General features: G+C 43.4%; 2 protein-coding genes and 1 pseudogene across 2 annotated transcripts; 2 read left to right on the top strand and 1 right to left on the bottom strand.

Annotated features, from left to right (window-relative positions):
• The first annotated feature begins 12158 nt into the window (after positions 1-12158).
• Positions 12159-14375, top strand: LOC112186785 (12-oxophytodienoate reductase 3). Its single transcript, XM_024325297.2, has 5 exons — positions 12159-12431; positions 12662-12802; positions 12960-13090; positions 13199-13381; positions 13572-14375. The coding sequence occupies exons 1-5, from the start codon at positions 12358-12360 to the stop codon at positions 14201-14203; spliced, it is 1161 nt and encodes a 386-aa protein (XP_024181065.1). The 5' UTR covers positions 12159-12357; the 3' UTR covers positions 14204-14375.
• Positions 14376-14984: 609 nt separating this feature from the next.
• LOC112186784 (12-oxophytodienoate reductase 3) lies at positions 14985-17011 on the top strand. The gene is made up of 5 exons (XM_024325296.1): positions 14985-15144; positions 15258-15398; positions 15571-15701; positions 15817-15999; positions 16221-17011. Exons 1-5 carry the CDS (start codon positions 15080-15082, stop codon positions 16880-16882), a joined length of 1182 nt encoding a protein of 393 aa, XP_024181064.1. The 5' UTR covers positions 14985-15079; the 3' UTR covers positions 16883-17011.
• An 85-nt stretch (positions 17012-17096) lies between these two features.
• Positions 17097-18125, bottom strand: LOC112186786 (annotated as a pseudogene).
• Positions 18126-20547: the final 2422 nt, after the last annotated feature.

The raw sequence follows: 20547 nt of genomic DNA on the forward strand, positions 1-20547 counted from the left end.
AAACCAGTCAGCATGGAACAATCTCTTTAAAGGTACGGCATGGCGGAGAGTGCTTACCAACAGCACGAGTCAGTTGTTGATCGACCAACAACTCCCAGCCCGTAAGGAGACGAAAGTCTAGCATGTTGCGATTCCGCCAACAACTTCTGATACGTGCCACGCGGCACTCTTCTTCGCGAGTCAGGTTGTACCGCAACCCCGCTGCACAAAAAGTCATTATCAGTACAGAATACAAGGCTGGAAAAAAAAAAAAACCCCGCCAGTCATGTTCGGTGGAGACCCACAAACAACCTCGGATAGGCTGAAACTCCGACTTAATCCTAAACGTCGGCTCCCCCTCGTTGGACCCTGCCTGGTATTCCCACCCCGTCGTGCCAACACAGAAGGACCCCCGCCGATATGACATTGAATCCCTCAGGTTCTCGATCAGCTTTGGCACTCCGTGGCGGCGACTCAGGTTAACCTGCCCTCTGCAACCTTGGCGCTTCACATACACCAGCTCGTAGAAGTGCAGCACCTCCGCTACAGTCGGTCCCTCGCAACCTGACACCCGCCATAGCGAGTTCAGCGCTAGCATCAATCTCCACATGTTGGGGCAGATCTGCCCAAAGGTAACGCCAAACTCGCATATCAAAATTTGAAGGTTGGGCACCAGCGGGAAGGTCACTCCCTGGCGGAATATCTCCTCGTGCAAGGCGGCAAAGCCCGCTGGCAGGATCGAGGCCTTCTCCTCCACCGTTGGCGGGCGTAAGTTCACCACGCCGGGCAACCGAAACATACGCTTCAGCCGGTTGACGGCAACAACAGTCATCCTTCCTCCTGCCTCGTCGACGGGGGTGCCGTCTTGGAGGACCCACGCCGACTCAGCATCCTCCCCCGCTACATCTCCCCCGTCAGCAGAACCACTGACGGCACTATTACTCGCTAACCGCTCATCGAGCATATTTTGGGCAGCGGCGGCCTCCCCGGCCCTAGAACTTTCTAGACGCTGATCACAACCCATAGCTACGTCCCAGGGTATGGTTTGTAGCGGCTCAACCTCTAGCGGTTCTAGCAGTGAGGTTCCTGCATGGGTAGACGGATGCAACGAGTCAATAAAAATTTTATCCGCCGCGCCGAATGACACTTCAGATCCGGAATCCTCATTGCTTGAAATCTCTATGACGTCGGCCATCCCAAAACCCTAAAACCCAAATCAGTTAGCTCACACAAGATCTAACCTATCCCTATATCAGTTAGTGCCCAAGAACATCAAGAACAGTCACCTAGAAAATACCAAAACAAGAACAAACACTCAACCCAGATTCGACCATCTAGTAAATCCCTAAAAGCCCCAACTCTGTCAAACACAGCAACCCATCCCCAAACCCACTCTCACACCCTCACAACACGTCAACGAAGAACATATCACATAGAAATACCCAAAACCTAAAAACTCGCCATGGCAGACATGCAATGAAACAGGGATAAAAATCAGAATACCAACCTCAACGATGGAGTCTCTGGTAAGGGTGTGAGCACTTGTCTTCGAGGCCGGAGATCGTCGTTTCTCCAGGTATGATAACTCAGCGATATCGCCTCGGCCTTCTTCTCCAATCTCAGACACACAGAGCTAGAAGACGACGAGTACAGTTCAAGGTTTTGAGCAAAGTGTCAAATCTTGCTAACTTCCCCCCCTTTTATGTCAAAGTCAAACAGTTCTACGCCGTCCATTGAAAAACGACATCACATACCAGCCGTACACGTGTCCCACGATTCCACTAACTCTCTGGATTAACCGAGGCGTCGTCTCGGTTACGAGATCCATCATTAGTTAGCATTAATGGCAGGGAGACGCCCCTTCGCACGCTAACCCTCTAGGGGTTCGCCACGTGTCAACCACCATCAGATGAAGCGTTTAGGGGAAGCCACCACTTTTGGGAAGAAAGAGCCAATCGTCGGCTTTACCCACTGAGCGAAACCCCACTAGCGGAACTTCTCGCTTGTCACCTTCCAAGTGTCGAAGTCCGCTGAGCGAAACCCCTCTAGCGGAACCTCTCGCTTGTCACCTTCCAAGTGTCGACGTCCGCTGAGCGAAACCCCGCTAGCGGAACCTCTCGCTTGTCACCTTCCAAGTGTCGAAGTCTGCTGAGCGAAACCCTGCTAGCGGAACTTCTCACTTGTCACCTTCCAAGTGTCGAAGTCTCCGCTGAGCAAATCTCCGTTAGTGGAACTTCCACTCATCAACTTGCAACAGGTAGCCTCTGCTACATGCAACACTGCCGGCACAGCTCCCTCCATCTTGCAAACCCCGTGCTTTGCTAAGCGCAACACCGCTCAATAACTACAGCCAAACACGTCTACGCGACGCTATTTCCTGCTACATCCAGTGGGGGGTATCCGCTAGCGGGGAATCCTGAGGCTACGCCTCACTTTGATAACGACCGCCACGCAGCGTTACTGTCAGATCGTCCCTATGGGACACGGGGACTTGTCAACAGTCTACGACGACCTTGATCAGGTACGTTGACCCCCGTCACTTGGGTACTAAGATTGGGCTCGCTACCCAACACCCTCTGCTCCGTGCAGCTCCCCCTCAACAAACAATTTACCGACCATCCAGAGGTCCGTCTTGGCTAGGGAGTGGGGGACTCCCTGGCGGGCCTAGCAGGGGCCCACCCGAAAGGGTATAAAGTGTTCGCTCAGTAAATCCATGGTTGACAACGCATTAACGCTAATTATGCTTTTGCAAGTCTAAGCGGAGATAACGCTTCACACCGCCGATCAACTCCCCAACCAAGATTGCCCTCCTTGACTGGGGACTTGGGGGACTTGTACCTACATGTACGTTTGCAAGCATAATTAGCTATAATGAGCCACGCTCATTGTACCGCCAGAGGTACCAACTCTCACCAAGGGGGTGACCTGCGGAGACACGGCTAGGCGGGCTACCACCCGAGCCCGGGATCACCCCCAGATCACTATTGACGCTCCGCCACGAGCCGTGCCAAGGTAGCATCAGAAGCTCCAGACGATGGGAGTCGAAGCACATCAGTCCCACATCGAAAACAAGAAGAAGATCAACCTTCTCCTCACCTATAAAAGGTTCTCTCATCTCTCCTCATTAATTACGCATTTACTACTCATTTATTGTTATGCTGCCTACATGCATTGACTGACTTAGGCATCGGAGAAGTGAAGACCGCCCAACGTGGTCTCCCTCTGACGCCTTGTCTCTTGTGTGACAGCTAGCGGAGGCCATCAAATCCTCAGAGTAGCGGTCCGCCCACCGGACCCGCGTTAAACGAAAGATCGGCTACAGCAGGACTTTGAGCATTAACAGTTCATAATTTAGCGTGAACTCCCCACGGTTCCACTTTTGTGAATCGAACCCACGTTATACGATGTACATGCATGTACATTTGCAAGCATAATTAGCTATAATGGGCCACGCTCATTGTACCGCCAAAGGTACTAATTCCAACTAAAGGAATGACATGTAGACACACCGCCAGACAGGCTACGACCTCGACGTCGGACCACCTCCAGATCGCCGCCGACGCGCCGCCACGCGCCACGCCAAGATGGCATCAGAAGCTTCTGAAACTGGGAACTGAAGCATGTCAGTCCCACATCGAAAACAAAGAGAAGATCAACCTCTTCCTCACCTATAAAAGGTTCTCTCCTCTCTCCTCATAAAGGACGCATTCAATACTTACCTACTGTTACTTTGTCAACACAAATACATTGACTAACTTAGGCATCGGAGAGTAGAAGACCGCCCGGTGCGGTCTCCCTCTGACGCCCATTGTATTTCATTTGACAGGTGACGGTAACTTTGAGAACAACACAAGTATCGATCCGCCCACCGGATCAACGTTAGCTAGGGTCCAGCTACCGCTGGACTTTTAGGCATCTACATAAGAAAAGTGGGATGTAGGAGAAGAGATTTTGTAAGTCCTCGAAGAAAATAAAAAATTTAAATTTCAAAAATGGAAAAAAATTACTTGTGAAAACTTACTTATGAATTTCGAAGCTTGGAGCCTTGGAATTCTCAATACATGCGTGTGTTGATGCAGGGCGTGTAGGCTTTTTAGGATTGCCACTTGCTATCACTCCTGAAGTATGATTGCAGGTTGTTTTGCCATCCTGATTGCGTGGTAGGATTGCAGACGTGCAGGATTGCTAGTGCGCTTTCAATTCGAGAAAAAGATTGCAGTCGAGCTTCAGTCCTAGGTGTGTGCAGGCAGGCTTGTACACTAGGAGTGCAGGTGCTACGCAGGTAGGTAAAAGTAAATGGTGCAGGGGAGCTATGCTTAGCGGAGGTAGGTGCACAGCCAACGGAGACTTTGGCTTCTTGAACAGGGGCTAGAGCTCGTGCTGATAACGTGTTTATGGAAATTGAAATGTAAAGAGAATTGAGAGAATAGTTGTGTGTATTCATTGATAATAGGAGCCCTATATATAGGGATTACAAAGTATGATAAGGGCACATCTTATCACTCTCAAGACCCATTTCATTTGACCCTTTACTCTCTCACAGATAGTTCCAAGAACAACGTACGGTTATTTGACAGCTTACTAGTAGTACTATTTTAGGATAAGGATTGGTAGGATTTGGACATCTGTCATTGATCCATCGGTGGAATGTTTTGTTTATTACCTTTAAATTCTGTAACTTCTTCTTTTGGGAGGCATATATGAATGAAATTAGCCTGCTTTGAATTTTCTTCATTTTTTCATTTCTCTGCAATGTGATCTGATTATTTGGTATCAAAGCAGCTACGATGCGTGGCCTGCAAAAGGGTACGCCGTCTCAGCCTATGACGACGGCGCCGCATAAATCGTCTACAACATCCACTATATTCTCAGCCGCAAGCTCCAACGGCACTACCAACATGCAGTCCTCCGTAGCCTTGCCCCAGCTGCAAACTGACTCCATCCTCACCACCATCGCCTCCTTGCAAGCCAACCAAGCTTCTTTCCAGACTCAGCTTGCAACCCAGATGGCCAACCTCCAGCAATCCTTCTTTGAAGGTCTCCTCCGATGGTAGCAACCACCCACCCCCACCTCTACCTCCACTCATACAGCCCAAACCACCACAGCTCACACCACCTCGGGTCGTATCCCATCTACAACTTGGACTGGTTTGGGTATGTCTAACCCCCCACCTCCATTCACTTCTTCTCCTCCCACCACCATGCTGCAAAGCCTTTCCTCACCGTTGTTTTCCACCATCACCACTTCTTCGCCCATATTCAACACCTCCTCCCCGAAACCCCAGTTTGGCTCCCCATACCCACAACCATTCTTCCGCCACTTCACCCCACCTTATACGGGCCACTCCGAGAGACCGTCCTATAAACCTCCCACGGTCGAGCTGCCTCGCTTCCATGGAGATGATGTCGTGGGTTGGCTCGCTATGGCAGAGCGGTAGCTCCATTCTAATATGGTCCCCTTGCATGAGAGGGTTCAAACTCTTGCCACTCACTTTGGTCCAGGCCCTTCAATTTGGATGACGGCCTATGAACAACGTCACCCCTGCCCCTCTTAGGATTCTTTCGTTCTGGCTATGCTTGACCAATTTGGGTCCCGCGACGATGCAGAATTTAAAGCCACTCTTTCCCACCAGATGCAAACCAACTCTGTGGAGGACTATATTACCACCTTCACAAAAGCTTTCGTGCAGAGCTCCGGACTAGACCGATTCACACCTTTTACCCATTTTTTGTGGCGGCCTCAAACCTGAGATTAAGCATGACGTTTTGGCTCATGCCCCCACATCCCTTCATGAGGCTCAACGTTTAGCGAGACGATTAGAGGCCAAGCTCAACGACCTCCGTCTGAGTCGTCTAAACCGACCCCCACCTTCCAAGCCGTTATACTCACCCCCCTTATCACCCAAACCCATCACTTAGCCTCACACCCCTCTCAATCCCCATCCTAGCCCAAACCCATCACAAGGCACAACAACCCGGATCCTCTTAACAGCAGAGCAATGAGAGCACCGTGCTAAAAGGTTGTGTTTCAACTGTGACGGCCAATACTTCAAAGGCCATGTCTACAAGAACCCTTTCCTTGCTATCCTTGAACGCCCTTTACAGCCAGAGGAGCGCTCGGAGTTTCACGACTGCCACTCTTCCCTGGAGGACGACTTTGAGCCCGAGACCACTTACCCAGTTCATGCCATTACTACCACTCAAGTGGGTGAAATGATGCGCCTGCAAGGCTAAATTAGTCACGTCCCTATCATGGTGTTTGTTGATTGTGGAGCGGCAATGAACTTTCTCAACTCGGCCATCGTGGAAAAATTGGGGGTTCCCTTCTAGCCTAATCTATCTCCTTTATTTACATCTGCCTCCAGCCACACTGTTCGCCTGTCGGGAGTAGCACACAACGTACATCACTGAAACTATCCAAGGGTACTCTTTCACCTCGTCATTCCTAGTTTTACCAGTGGTAGGGTGTGATTTAGTTTTGGGTGCACAATGGCTTGATTCTTTGGGATACATTAGGTGGCACTTCTTGGACAAAGTCATGGTATTCTCCGTCGATGGCCAACGACATGCTCTTAAGGGTATCAGTGAGAAACGTAAGGAAGTGGACGAAGATTCTTTAATGGGCCTCATCCTTGACGACCACTTACTCCCAGGTCCATCTCCTTCACCAACTGTACCCAACAAACCAGACCACCCAGATCTGGACTCCCTCCTTTCCCATTTCCAGGATATGTTCACCAAACCCGCTGGGCTTCCACCCCAAAGAGCCATTGACCATAGGATTCCTCTTTTGCCAAATACAAGCCCAATCAATGTCAGGCCCTACCGGTATGCCCACTCACAAAAAATGAGATAGAGGCCCAGATTCATGACATGCTGACCCAAGGTCTCATTAGGCCCAGCACTAGCCCTTTCTCATCGCCAGTTTTATTGGTCAGAAAATGGGAGGGCCCTTGGCAATTTTGTGTAGACTACCGTTCTTTGAATGCGGTTACTATCAAGGATCGTTTTCCCATTCCAACCATGGATGAACTTATTGATGAACTTCACGGAGCCACTCACTTCTCCAAACTCGACCTCCGCTCGAGCTACCATCAAATTCGGATGCATGAGGATGATATTCCCAAGACAACCTTTGGAATTTAGGGTAATACCCTTTGGCCTTTCTAATGCTCTTTCCACTTTTCAAGCCTTAATGAATGACATTTTTCGCCCATTCTTGCGTAATTTTGTCCTTGTGTTCTTTGATGATATTCTTGTGTTTAGTAATGATATGGATACACATATTGTTCATCTTAATCAAGTTCTTGAAGTATTGTACAACAATAGCCTTAAAGTAAAATTGGAAAAGTGTTCTTTTGCTCTACCATCTGTTCACTATCTTGGCCATATTATTTCGGCCCCAGGGGTTACAATGGACCCAGAAAAGATCCAAGGCGTCACTGACTGGCCTAGGCCCCAATCTATCAAGGCTTTAAAAGGATTTCTGGGTCTTACGGGATACTACAGAAGGTTTATCAAGTATTCTGGCATAATTGCCAAACCATTAACAGATCTATTAAAAAAGGATAATTTCCTCTGGTCTCCCTAAGCAGATGCAGCCTTCCTTCAACTGAAATCAGCCATTACCTCAACTCCTGTGCTTTCTTTCCCCAATTTTGATGAAGGATTTGTTACTGAGACTGATGCTAGTGGAGTGGGTATAGGGGCAGTGCTTTCTCAACAGCGACACCCAGTGGCTTTCCTCAACAAAGCCCTCTCCCTTAAGAATCAATTAATGTCTATTTATGACAAGGAACTCTTTGCAGTCTTGTTCACAATAGAGAAGTGGCGTCACTACATCCTGGGTCTCCTATTCATAATCATTACTGACCACCAAACCATCAAGCACATGCTCGATCAACGAATCACTACCCCTTCTCAGCATAAATGGTCATCCAAGTTGATGGGCTACAACTATGAAATACACTACAGACTTGAGAATTTGAATATTGTGCCAGATGCTTTGTCTTGAAAAACTGAATTCCTCGCCATTCAAGCAGTTTCTAGCCCTATATTTGATAGTCTAAAGGCAATTGATGTGGCCTGCAATCAAGACCCAGCCACTCAAGCACTCATCACAACAATTCAAAAGGGTGAACCACACAAGAAAGGTTTCAGCTTGATCAATGGCCGCCTCCACTACAAGAACAGAATCTATATCCCGGAAACATCAGAGTGGCGCTTCAAGACTCTAACAGAATTCCACTTTTCCTTGGAGGCAGGACGTTCGGGATACCTAAGAACTTTGATGCGTTTGAAACCCAATTTTGCCTGGCCTAGCATGCAGAAAGATGTCAAGCGATTTGTGGTAGCTTGCGACACTTGCCAGAGACAAAATTACGAAACATTGAAGCCACCAGGTTTCCTTACACCTCTATCGGTACTAGAGAATACCTGGACTGATATCTCAATGGATTTCATAGACGGCCTTCACATTTCAAACGACAAGAATGCTATAATGGTTGTAGTGGACTGCCTCTCCAAGTATGGACACTTCATGGTCGTTTCCTACCCATACACAGCTGCTACAATTGCAGAGGCATTTTGCAAAGAGATATTTTGCCTACATGGCCTTCCTCGTTCTATTGTAAGTGACAGAGACCCAATCTTCACAAGTCACTTTTGGGAAGCTTTGTTCAAACTCCAGGGCACCAAGTTATGTCACAGCTCAGCCTATCACCCCCAATCCGATGGGCAAATAAAGGTGGTCAATCATTCTCTGGAACATTATTTTCATTGTTTCATTGCCGATAAACCCAATTCGTGGTCAAACGTCCTCCATTGGGCCGAATACTAGTACAACACAACCTTCCACTCCACCATTAACATGTCACCATTCCAAGTAGTCTATGGCTACCCACCACCACATATCCAGCGATACCTTCCTGGCACCACCGCGGTACACACTGTCGATATAGCCCTGCAAGACAGTGATCAGTTAGTGGATTCCTTGAAACTCCACATGACCTCTGCCCAGAACCGCATGAAGCAATTTGCAAACAAACACAGGTCAGAGCGTACCTTTGATGTGGGTGACTGGGTTTATTTGAAAATCCACCCTTATTGCCAGAAATCACTCTGCAAACACCCCTCACAAAAGCTAGCACCTCGATTTTATGGCCCATTTCATATCTCAGCCAAGATTGGACGGGTGGCTTACCGCCTCCTCTTACCTGCTCAATGTAAACTTCATCCGGTGTTTCATGTGTCACTCTTGAAGAAGAGGATTGGTGATCACTCCCAGGTCTCCCAAACTCTACCTCCATTTGGAGATGATGGCTCAATTACTTGGACTCCTCTACGGGTTCTTGATATGGCGGTCAACAATAAGGGTTCTAAGTTGGTATCGAAGTGGCTAGTGCAGTGGACGGGGCTACCAGTTGAGGATGCCACGTGGGAAGATGCCTACTCCAACATGAACAGTTTCCCACATTTCAAAGCCTGAGGACAGGTCAGCTCGCAAGGGGGTGGGACTTGATAAGGGCACCCCTTATCACTCTCAAGACCCATTTCATTTGACCCTTTACTCTCTCACAGATAGCTCCAAGAACAACGGTTATTTGACAGCATGCTAGTAGTACTGTTTTAGGATAAGGATTGGTAGGATTTGGACATCTGTCATTGATCCATCGGTGGAATCTTTTGTTTCTCACCTTTAAATTCTGTAACTTCTCCTTTTGGGAGGCATGAATGAAATTAGCATGCTTTGAATTTTCTTCCTTTTTTCTTTTCTCTGCACTGTGATCGCATTAAAGTACATAATCTTTGGAGTACAAGGATTCATATTCTAACTCGGAGTAGGAAATCTCTCATATTACAACTATAGAACTAATCCTAGTTTGACAAGGTATACTAAAGTCAACATTCTTCAACAATTGATTGTTTATTGAGAAAATATGATATGGTATTGTCATGATTTTGTTGTAGTAATGATCTTCCAATTTCTACTCCTATCTCATAGAACAAGCAGAGCTACATTCCTTTTATGGTTAAAGATATAAGAAATATCAGAGACTATCATGTATGTGTAATACTAACAACTTAAGCGCCAACACAAACATACATTGGGTAAACAAAAAAAAAAAAAAACTGGAAAAAAGAGAACAATATCAAAATAAGGCCACATAGACTAATTAAATTGTCCCAAATCACATACATGTAGTAATTTATTCAAGAGAAAATTAGATATAAACCCAAAAATATAAGTTTCTATTGGGAAAAACCCATAGATATTTTTATTAAATTTCAATTTACACCCACTCTACATAAGCAAACCTTCCATATAGAGTATATGTCTATAATTAATGGTTTTTCTCATTCTTTTGATATATATGCCCTTCTGATTATGGAGATTTAAATTAAGTATCATAATTAATTACGTCCTTAATTTCTTCCATACTTTATATTTTGATTACTGACTTGAATATATATTTCTATATATGCTCATTACAATAGTAGTTCATTTCTAGCACAAATTTCAATTATTGTTTTCCTTATATGTAGGTATTTTCTTTTTGAATAGATTTTCAATTTTCTTTTCCTTGATGGGGTCAATGATTGTTTCAAAAGATGAAAAGAGATTTTGATTCAATCACTAGGAGAAAATGTTTTTCTTGCTTGAAAGAAAGGGCAGGGAGCAAACAGGGGCGATACTTCTCTCTTGTGTCTATGAAGAACAACTAAAGAAATATTCTTAAAGAAACGAAAAGGATTCGAGATGGGGTCAAGAAATGGGAAAAAAACTTTTGTTATTGTGTTTTCACTCCTACGCTCACACTTGGTGCTTCTCTATATTCTCGAAAGATTCTAATTGTAAGGTATGTATATATCTTGTTCTTGGATTACTTTTTTCTTCTTTTTAGGTATATTGTCATATTAATCCCATGATAGCTTTTTACTCTAAACTACTACATTTCTAATTTACCTACTAAGTAATTAGATGTGATTGAGGCTTGAATACCATAAACCTTCAAGCTAAAAAAAGGTTGTATCTTCTACGATCATAGGTATAATATAGTAGAAAACCTAATAAAGAGGTATGATACAAAAAAAAAAAAAACTATTGTAATATAGAGGTGTCCGGGTCATACAAAAAGAAACCTCCTATATATCAGATACATACTTGAAATCAAATTAACTAAAAAAAGTGTTCTGATGATCAGGTACCTTATTATGTTGGTATACGCATATAATATAGAGACTTTCAACCTAATAAACATGGTCAACTCGCAATGATAGAATACCTAAGAAAGAGATTGATGTTGAAAATGATTCTAATAAATAGGTTGATATGAAAATTCCTAGAAATCAAGTTAGCTAAACATACCTGTCTAATATTTAGGTTGTAATTATAAAAAAAAAGGACAATCTATTAGTTGGGTTAAAAACTTTAAACCTCTATCTTTCAGTTAGGTTGCAAGTAAAACATAAAGTTACTTTTAAAATAGAAAGTTTAAATTACAGAAAAGTAAATATCATGCACATTCACTTAAATCTATATAACCTTTGAATTCAGAAAATTATGTGAAAAAAGATCCATAATTTTAGCAATCATGATGAATTTAATGAAAATTGCGATAATAATGGGACCAATAAAAAAGATCTACAATTAAGGTATTTAAAGATGACGTTAATTTTGCTAGTTGACTTATGTTTGTCAGATTTAAATTATGACAATTTGTATAATTCTTCAAAAAATGAAATCTAATATTTTATCCTAGTTGGCAATAATTGGGTGTTGATTGAAAAGAAATAATAGGTGGCTTTTTTCCATTAGATCTTTTAGAAATTGGGTGTATAATGAAATGTTGAGCATTTAGAATACAAACTTTGTAACAATTCCGATGTTTTTTTTTTAGAAGAATTAATGACGCAATTCCGATGTTAGAGCGGAATGAAAAAGAAAAATAAAAAGATCTAAGCCTACTTAGACTTCTCAAACTCAACATCAAAATCCAAGCCCATTTTAAGCCCCGGGGTCACTGGGCTTCCGCGTCAAAACTACGGACTAAACCACACCGTCAAAAGTCAAAACACGTTTGGAAATCCTCGTCTGACCAAACTTTTCCATAACAAACGAGGTAGGAGATCCACAAAAACAATTCGCACACAAATAGCATTCCCCCCTCATCGATTACGACCCGCCTCTATTAATCACCGACCTCCACACCTTTCCATCAGAACCAACCAGAGCAACCATTAAGAGTCATCACTGACGCTTTAGATCGCCACTGTTTTCCTATATAAAGCCGAAACCATTCTACAACTTAAATACAGTGCACGGTTCAGCTTTGTTGATCTGAGATTGAATTCTATACCTCAAATAGGAAAACAAAAATGGCAGATTCTTCATCCACAGGACTCACTCTGTTCTCTCCTTACAAGATGGGCAAGTTCAACCTCTCTCACAGGTCAGTCACCCTTTTGTTGCTTATTTCCCATTTCCTTGGAGATTGTCCAATTGACCAGAGTAACATAGATTTCCGGCAGGGCATACTTGTCATTTGATTTTGGGTTCATTCACAAATATATATTTTATGTCATTTTTTTCGATTCATTATACTACATGTACCACGTTGGAGATTTACGCAATGAGTTTTAGATAATATTTTGATGAATTTGTAATTTAATTCTTTTACAGAGTGGTGCTTGCGCCAATGACGAGGTGTCGAGCATTGAACGAAGTTCCTCAGCCATCACTGGTCGAGTACTATTCTCAGAGGTCAACCCCCGGCGGCTTTCTTATCACAGAAGGCACTTCGCCCTCGGACGCAAGCGCTGGGTAATTTCGTAATTCTGAATGTTACTCAATATGATAATCATTTTCAATACTTCATTGACTAGGCTTTACTCTTTGGACGTCCAACTCTAAGTTCCCTGTTTTAAATTATTTAGATGGAATGAGTAGTTTCTTAGTTACTGTGTTATGGTGGAAGCAGGTTTCCACATGTTCCTGGGATTTACACAGATGAACAGGTTGAGGCATGGAAGAAGGTGGTCGATGCTGTTCACGCCAAAGGTGCCATCATTTTCTGTCAACTTTGGCATGTCGGTCGTGCTTCTCATCAAGGTAATTTTGTCACATACATGTTTAAATGGCAGAGCTAGCTTTGTTTTGCAAGTAATTCCTCAGCATAAAATGATCATTTTTCTACTTGTTATTTGTCCAATGTTATAGTTCTTCAACCTGGTGGGGGATCACCGATTTCTTCAACCAACAACCCCATCTCAAAGAGATGGAAAGTTCTGTTGCCAGATGGGTCTCATGACGCTTACCCTGAACCTCGACGCCTCGAGACCCACGAAATACCCCAGATCGTTGAGCAGTATCGCCACGCTGCCTTGAATGCCATTCGCGCAGGTCAGTATCTAGGCAACACATAATTGGTTCACTTTTGTAATGTATCATGTCACACTCCCAAGAAGTTTTGTTTTAATATGTCGCAAATATAACTATTTGACAACATAATATACTTAAAAAAGATAATGTTATTCTTCATTGCACATTACGGGTAGCTTTGATCTTATGATTTATCTCTGATAATGTATAGGTTTTGATGGAATTGAGATCCATTCTGCACATGGCTACCTCATCGATCAATTCTTGAAAGATGGGATCAACGATCGAACTGATGAATATGGTGGGTCGCTTGAAAACCGCTGCAAGTTCTTGATCGAAACTGTTCAAGCAGTAGTTGAAGCCGTTGGTGCTGATAGAGTTGCTGTTAGAATATCACCAGCTATTGATCACCTTGACGCTACTGATTCCGACCCAATTGGCCTAGGCTTGGCAGTGATTGAAAGACTCAACAAGCTTCAACAAAACGTAGGCTCAAAGCTTGCTTATCTTCATGTGACTCAGCCTCGTTTCGCAGCTCATGGACAAGTGGAGTTTGATCAAGACGAAGCTCGGTTCATGAGGACTCTGAGAAACGCTTATGAGGGTACATTCATGGCAAGTGGAGGGTTCAACAGAGAGCTAGGAATGGATGCTGTGGCTTCCGGTGATACTGATTTGGTGTCGTATGGTCGCCAGTTTATCTCAAACCCTGACTTGGTTTTGAGATTTAAGCTGAATGCTCCTTTGAATAAGTATAATAGGGAGACTTTCTACACCCATGACCCTGTTGTTGGGTACACAGACTATCCTTTTCTAAACAGTGAAAGTGTGAAGGAGAATTAGCTATGCTTACGATTTTGATGCTGTAGAAAAATTGTACTTGTTCTTTTGGATAAATAAAACTATATATGGAGATTGATTATATTCAATGTAGATGAAAGTTTGTGAAGTACAAAATCAAATTAAGTTGAAAACCTGAAATTTTCATTTTTTTATCTTTTGGTTTGTTGGTTGAGCTGCTTTGGCTACATAGATTTATAGGTTTTATCATTTTTATAAAGTTTACAAATTTGAGTATTTTTAACGTGAATAAATTTTAAAATTATGATAATAGAACTCGTTCATGCATTCATAAGAATTCTGTTAAAGATAACGATATCTATCCTATAGTTGACACGTGACATATGAAAGATTGGTTGATATTCTTATCACTTATCTGTAATCATATGTAGTTTCATCAGTTCATATTTTTGATTCTTTACCTGAAAAAATGGCCGATGGGTCAAGCCGGCATCCCTCATAGGGTACTGTCATGCACGAAAATTGAGCCCAAATATTACTTCCTACTCAACACCAAAACCCAAAGCCCAATTCAAAATCGTGACCTCAACCAGTTTCATCATCGCCTCCAGTCAACCACTCACCTCCAGACTCCAGTCAACCACTCAACCTCAGCTTTTAAAAATTAAAACAGTGACTAGCTAGAGTTTTCCATATTTCCATAAACAAACGAAGTCGGAGATCCATAAAACAATGCACACGTGACACGTGAATATCGTTCCGAATTATTATTCCCTCCCCACTGTTGTCGGGACCCGCCATCTACAGTCGCCGACCACCACCACTATAAGTCTATAACACCTCTCTCTCTCTCTCTCTCTCTCTCTCTTGTCCATCTCTCAGCTTTCAATTAGTGATCTCTCAGATCGGAAAACTAAAATGGCCGATTCCTCAGTTACTCTCTTCTCTCCTATCAAGATGGCCAAGTTCAATCTCTCTCACAGGTCAGTGTTGCTGCTGCTTTCCGATTTCCTTGGAAATTGTGACGAGGGAAATCCGGGAGGTTATTCTTGTCATTTGATGTTTTTATTTGTTTTTGACCGATTTGTCGTTACAGGGTTGTGCTTGCGCCGATGACGCGGTGCCGAGCCTTGAACGGAGTCCCGAACCTGGCCCTGGCGGAGTACTACTCTCAGAGGTCAACCCCCGGCGGCTTTCTCATCAGCGAAGGCACTTTGGTCTCTGACACAGCCGCTGGGTAATTTCGTAATTCTACTCTCAATCATTCATTCTCTTGTAACTAGTGGCTTAGTAGGGCCGCCCTTCGATGTCGGTGATTTTACTCTTTCAACCTTCAAATCGAAGTTACCTATTATTAACCTCAACCCGGTAATTTTAAGTAGCTTCTTACTCTATTATGGTGGAAGCAGGTTTCCACATGTTCCTGGGATTTTCTCGGATGAACAGGTTGAGGCATGGAAGAAGGTAGTCGACGCCGTTCACGCGAAAGGAGCCATTATTTTCTGTCAGCTATGGCATGTAGGTCGTGCTTCCCATGGAGGTAATTTTGTTGCAGATACATGACACACACATTTGGCAGGAGCTTCGTTTTTGCATTTAAGTTTTCAGCAGTAGAATGATCATGTTGTTACTTACTGTTTTGATCTATGTTATAGTTTACCAACCTGGTGGGGGATCGCCAATTTCTTCAACCAACAATCCCATTTCAAAGAGGTGGAAAATTCTCTTGCCAGATGGGTCTCATGGCACTTACCCTCAGCCTCAACGCCTTGAAATACATGAAATTCCCCACATTGTTGAGCAGTATCGCCGCGCTGCGGTGAATGCCATTCGAGCGGGTCAGTTTTTCTTCACCACATAATTTGTTCATGTGCATAAGAGCATTCTGTGTAATGTCACACTCTAAATCTAGAATATTAGCTAGACGGAGTCTTTTTCTAAAGTTGTTACCCAAATGCCATCTGATAACATAACATAATGGTTAGAGAACATTAATCTTCATGAGCGTAATCAGTTGAGATTTGTCTCTTATGATTGACCTGTATATGCTATATTACAGGTTTTGATGGAATTGAGATCCATGGGGCACATGGCTATCTAATTGATCAATTCTTGAAAGATGGGATCAACGATCGAACTGATGAGTATGGTGGGTCGCTTGCAAATCGCTGCAAATTCTTGATTGAAATTGTTCAAGCAGTAGTTGAGGCCATTGGTGCTGATAGAGTTGGTGTCAGAGTCTCACCAGCTATTGATCACCTTGATGCTATGGACTCCGACCCAGTTAGCCTAGGCTTTGCTGTGATTGAAAGGCTTAACAAGCTTCAACAGAACATAGGCTCAAAGCTCACATACCTTCATGTGACTCAGCCTCGTTACGCTGCCTATGGTCAAGCAGAATCGGGCAAACATGGCAGTGATCAAGACGAAGCCGAATTTATGAGGACTCTGAGAAAAGCTTATCAAGGTACATTCATGGCAAGTGGAGGTTTTACTAGAGAGCTAGGAATGGAAGCTGTGGCTTCTGGTGATACTGATTTAGTGTCGTACGGTCGCTATTTTATCTCAAACCCTGACTTGGTTTTGAGATTTAAGCTGAATGCTCCCTTGACTAAGTATGTCAGGAAGACTTTTTACACCCAAGACCCTGTTGTTGGGTACACAGATTACCCTTTTCTGAACAACACAAGTATTAAAGAGCAAGCAGTCTCCCGCCTTTGATTGTAATGCTGCTTGAACATTTCGATAAATAAAAACCTTGTATTGGAATTTGAACACTATTGAATAGTATGTGTTTGTAGGTGGATGAACCAAATGCTTCTGAAGTACAAGATCAGATTAAGTTGAAAATTGGGAATTTTCATTTTTCTATTTCTCAGCTAAACATCATAGATTCATCGGCAGAGTTTGCCTTGAATCTTTATTTGTCTAATCACTAAAGAATCTGAAACACAGGATAAACAGATTCCATGTTGGGATAAAAAAGACCAAAATGCTGCTCCTCGCCCTCAGGTTTCTGATTCTCATTGAACGGGGCAAAGATGTATCCTTCAATGAATTGATCAGGTCTTTTTGGTGTTCCTACCCTTGAACTGATGTGTTTGATGAAATTCCGGTTTTATGTCCCTGCAAGTTCTGGGGTGGTGAACTGTCCGCTCCCAGCAGAAGGCCAACCACTTTCAGACACCACAACCGTGACATTAGGGCTGCCTACTTTCTTCATTGCCGTGTAAAACGAATCCACTATGGCATCCAACAGGTTGTAGTAGCCGAGTGGTCCATCTTGAATCACCGAGGTTTTAGTAGTGAATAGAGCATAGTCCAAGTGAACATTGGCAGGGTCTGACTTGTAGGCAAAGTAAGGGTACGCATTGATCATAAGAGATGAATTGGTTGACGCTAAAAATTGAACAATGCTGGTCATGACTTCAACAGCCTCCGCTGCGAATACACCACTTGAAGGCGGGTATGAAGATCCCAAGGCAGTTCCTGGAACAACTGTGGTAACCTTAATCCCACTCAGCTCTCTGCCATCAAGCATAGTCGGTAAAAACCTCATTACAGGAAAAACGTAGTTGCCTAAGGGCCCGGGAATAACCTCATTGCCAACCGCATTATAATTGAGTTCAATACCATCAAGGTAAGGCTTAACATTGGTGGTGAACCATGCGTTCACAGCTTCTTGACTTGCTGCCAGTGCGGGTAAGTATTGGTTTTGAATGCCAAGTATGACACTGATTCCGCCCCCTTTCAGTGCCTGAAGGGCTGCTGTGTTTGGATCAAAAAGCCTCATTTTGGTGATACTATGTTTCTTGTAGAGATTGACAACTTCTGTTGCTGCAGGGAGGTCATTCCCTAACGTTCCATAGCAAACTCCTACGTCTGAAGCTTCCAGTAGAAATACATGGTTGTCAATTGTTGCTAAAAGTGACAGAATGATTGCAATCCAGTACGATACTGCCATCACTTTCTGAAAGTATGCAAATAGATTAGTGAGATCTATATCAATTAAGCAAAAAGACTTTAAAAGATTAAGTAAAACCCTAGTACCATGCACTATGAATCTGTCATGACGTCTTCTTAATTTTAGTATTAATGATACGAATGAAGTAAATAACTTTTACTATTTGTGGTAAAAACCCTAATCGACTATTGTACTCCGGCTGTACGTACGATTCTTGCGCTCCTATTCTACACTTCAGCCAAAAACTCGATATGATTGGAAACAACATGACTAATTTGACTTGATACTTGATATTTGATATGCGCATTGACAATGATTAGAACATTGGATCTAATCTATCAAAAACACAAGGCATGTAAATGGTAGAATCTGTTTTGCTCTAGTTTTGTTGCAGCTGGTCGACAGTTACTTTTCTGCACGGGCGTGCCAGCATCGTTAGGATGCGGTCGTCGGGGGTGTCCCTTGACCTGACTTCTTTCGAGCGATTGTGGACGAGGAGAGTACCAACCTCATCGCGGGATTCTTTGTGCCTCATGGTGAGGACTTTGGCTAAGCTTCTTCAAAATCACACAATCGATTGGCTTAAGGGAAATTCGAATGAGGAGAAATCTTCTCAAGGAAGATCCTAGTGAGGAGAAATCCCTTTGAGGTTGATGAAAATGTTATTCGCGAAATGTTCCTCGTGAAGGCTTCACTGGCTTTCTCCTTGTGAATGCTATCTCTTTGTTCCAAATCACACAATCGATACTCAACGTCATAGATCGAGCAGAGCGAAAATCACTGGGAAGTGGGGAGAACTTGCTAAAGCATGACTTTAGCTTGACTGGTTTGCGAGGGCATTACCCTTGCTTGGGTGGTTTCGTAACCATTGTGGTCGCGGTACTACAATCGGCTCTCAAGGAGACTAGGACCGAAGCACGTTGACAGAGGGTTTGGTGGCACTGACAGTCGGCTCCTGAGGATTTTGGGACTGGAGTGTGGTCACCGGTAAGAGAAGAAGAGGGGTTGCTCCGGAAAGGCTTGGATGATCATAGAGATTAATTGATGAATTGTGTTTGTTACTTCGTCGTAGCCTCCATATATAGGCTACCAGGCCATAGTGGTTGGCCTTAAACAAATCATGATGGGTTAAGCAATTAAGCACTAATGGAATCATCATGACATATTCCATGTTGGCTACCCTGAAATGTAGTTGAATGCTTCCCCACGTGCATGTCATATTCCTTATTGAATGGAGTATGAATATTCGCATGGGCGTGCCTTTTCTTGCAGCTTGCATAATCTTCCATAATTTTGCAGGTAGGCTTTATTTAGTCTCTAAATAATATATTTCGAACTTGTTGACAATATATAGCTTGAGTCACTGACATTGGCTCAATTTCTCCAAGACACGCCTTGTTAGGCCAAAATGCTAATTTTGGGTTCAAACAGAATCAACAACATAACAAATGGTGATAAAACATGATTAGTGTTAGTGTTAATTGATCATCCTATACTGAATAAAAGTAAAGGAGAAAAGCAAGCATCTACATATATACAACCTCAACTAGCTAGATTAGTTTGGTAAAGTACTACTTACTGCTATGAGTGGGATGAGCAAGGAATTAGATTAGCAAAATATTGAGAGAAAATGGATCTCTCCCATGTTGATGTTGGAGGTATTTAAGCAAATACCGAATGAAAAAAACTAGGAAACAAATCTGAGATGAAATTTTCGAGTATAGTAATGTACATACCTCCAACAATATGAAGGATTTGCTACATCACCAAGCATAAGTAACGCCCTCTTGGGGGGCCCACAAGCCATGGTAGGGCCCAACCGAGACATTCATCCTGTAGCCCGATGTCCAAGCTACGCCACGGTGGTCGGAAGCGACCAATACCTCCCTGGGAAGCCACATTCTCGGCCTTGCCAACATGCCTCCACAATATGGCTTTTTAGACTAAAATAGTGGTTTCTTATCCCACATTGGAAAACATGTAAAAGAAGGAACCTCCCTCCCCTATAAAAGGAGACTCCTTCTCACTTATTCAACATCCCATTACACACTTTGTAATCTCCTTTGGGCTGCAAGGCCCAAACACACATAGTACAATATTCAAGTGGACATAGCGGGAGACGAACTACTATACTTCATCTCTCTCTCTCTCTCTCTCTCTCTCTCTCTCTCTCTCTCTCTCTCTCTCTCCACCCCTCGGTCACAAGCATTAACACTGGCGCCGTCTGTGGCATCGCTTATCACCTGTTAAGTCAGCTTAATAGATCATAAATTTTTATTTTTTTGAGTAATCTCTTTGGTGTCCAGGCACTTGGCCTTCCTTACCTTGTATTCTCAATCAAGCCTTACATCCGCCACTATCGATCCTTGGCGGTAACAAAAAAAATTTTCAAACATAAATTTGTTTCCAGTGCTTGCAAAGT

The sequence above is a fragment of the Rosa chinensis genome, chromosome 2 (assembly GCF_002994745.2).
Source record: "Rosa chinensis cultivar Old Blush chromosome 2, RchiOBHm-V2, whole genome shotgun sequence".
In the NCBI taxonomy this organism is placed as follows: Eukaryota; Viridiplantae; Streptophyta; class Magnoliopsida; order Rosales; family Rosaceae; genus Rosa; species Rosa chinensis.

What these genes read in the sequence shown, in the direction of transcription:
- LOC112186785 (XM_024325297.2), top strand. Translation starts at nt 12,358, where the DNA reads ATGGCAGATTCTTCATCCACAGGACTCACTCTGTTCTCTCCTTACAAG. An exon ending in CGGTCGTGCTTCTCATCAAG is followed by an intron (nt 13,091 to 13,198) that starts GTAATTTTGTCA and finishes CCAATGTTATAG; the next exon opens with TTCTTCAACCTGGTGGGGGA. An exon ending in CTTGAATGCCATTCGCGCAG is followed by an intron (nt 13,382 to 13,571) that starts GTCAGTATCTAG and finishes GATAATGTATAG; the next exon opens with GTTTTGATGGAATTGAGATC.
- LOC112186784 (XM_024325296.1), top strand. Translation starts at nt 15,080, where the DNA reads ATGGCCGATTCCTCAGTTACTCTCTTCTCTCCTATCAAGATGGCCAAG. An exon ending in AGGTCGTGCTTCCCATGGAG is followed by an intron (nt 15,702 to 15,816) that starts GTAATTTTGTTG and finishes TCTATGTTATAG; the next exon opens with TTTACCAACCTGGTGGGGGA. An exon ending in GGTGAATGCCATTCGAGCGG is followed by an intron (nt 16,000 to 16,220) that starts GTCAGTTTTTCT and finishes GCTATATTACAG; the next exon opens with GTTTTGATGGAATTGAGATC.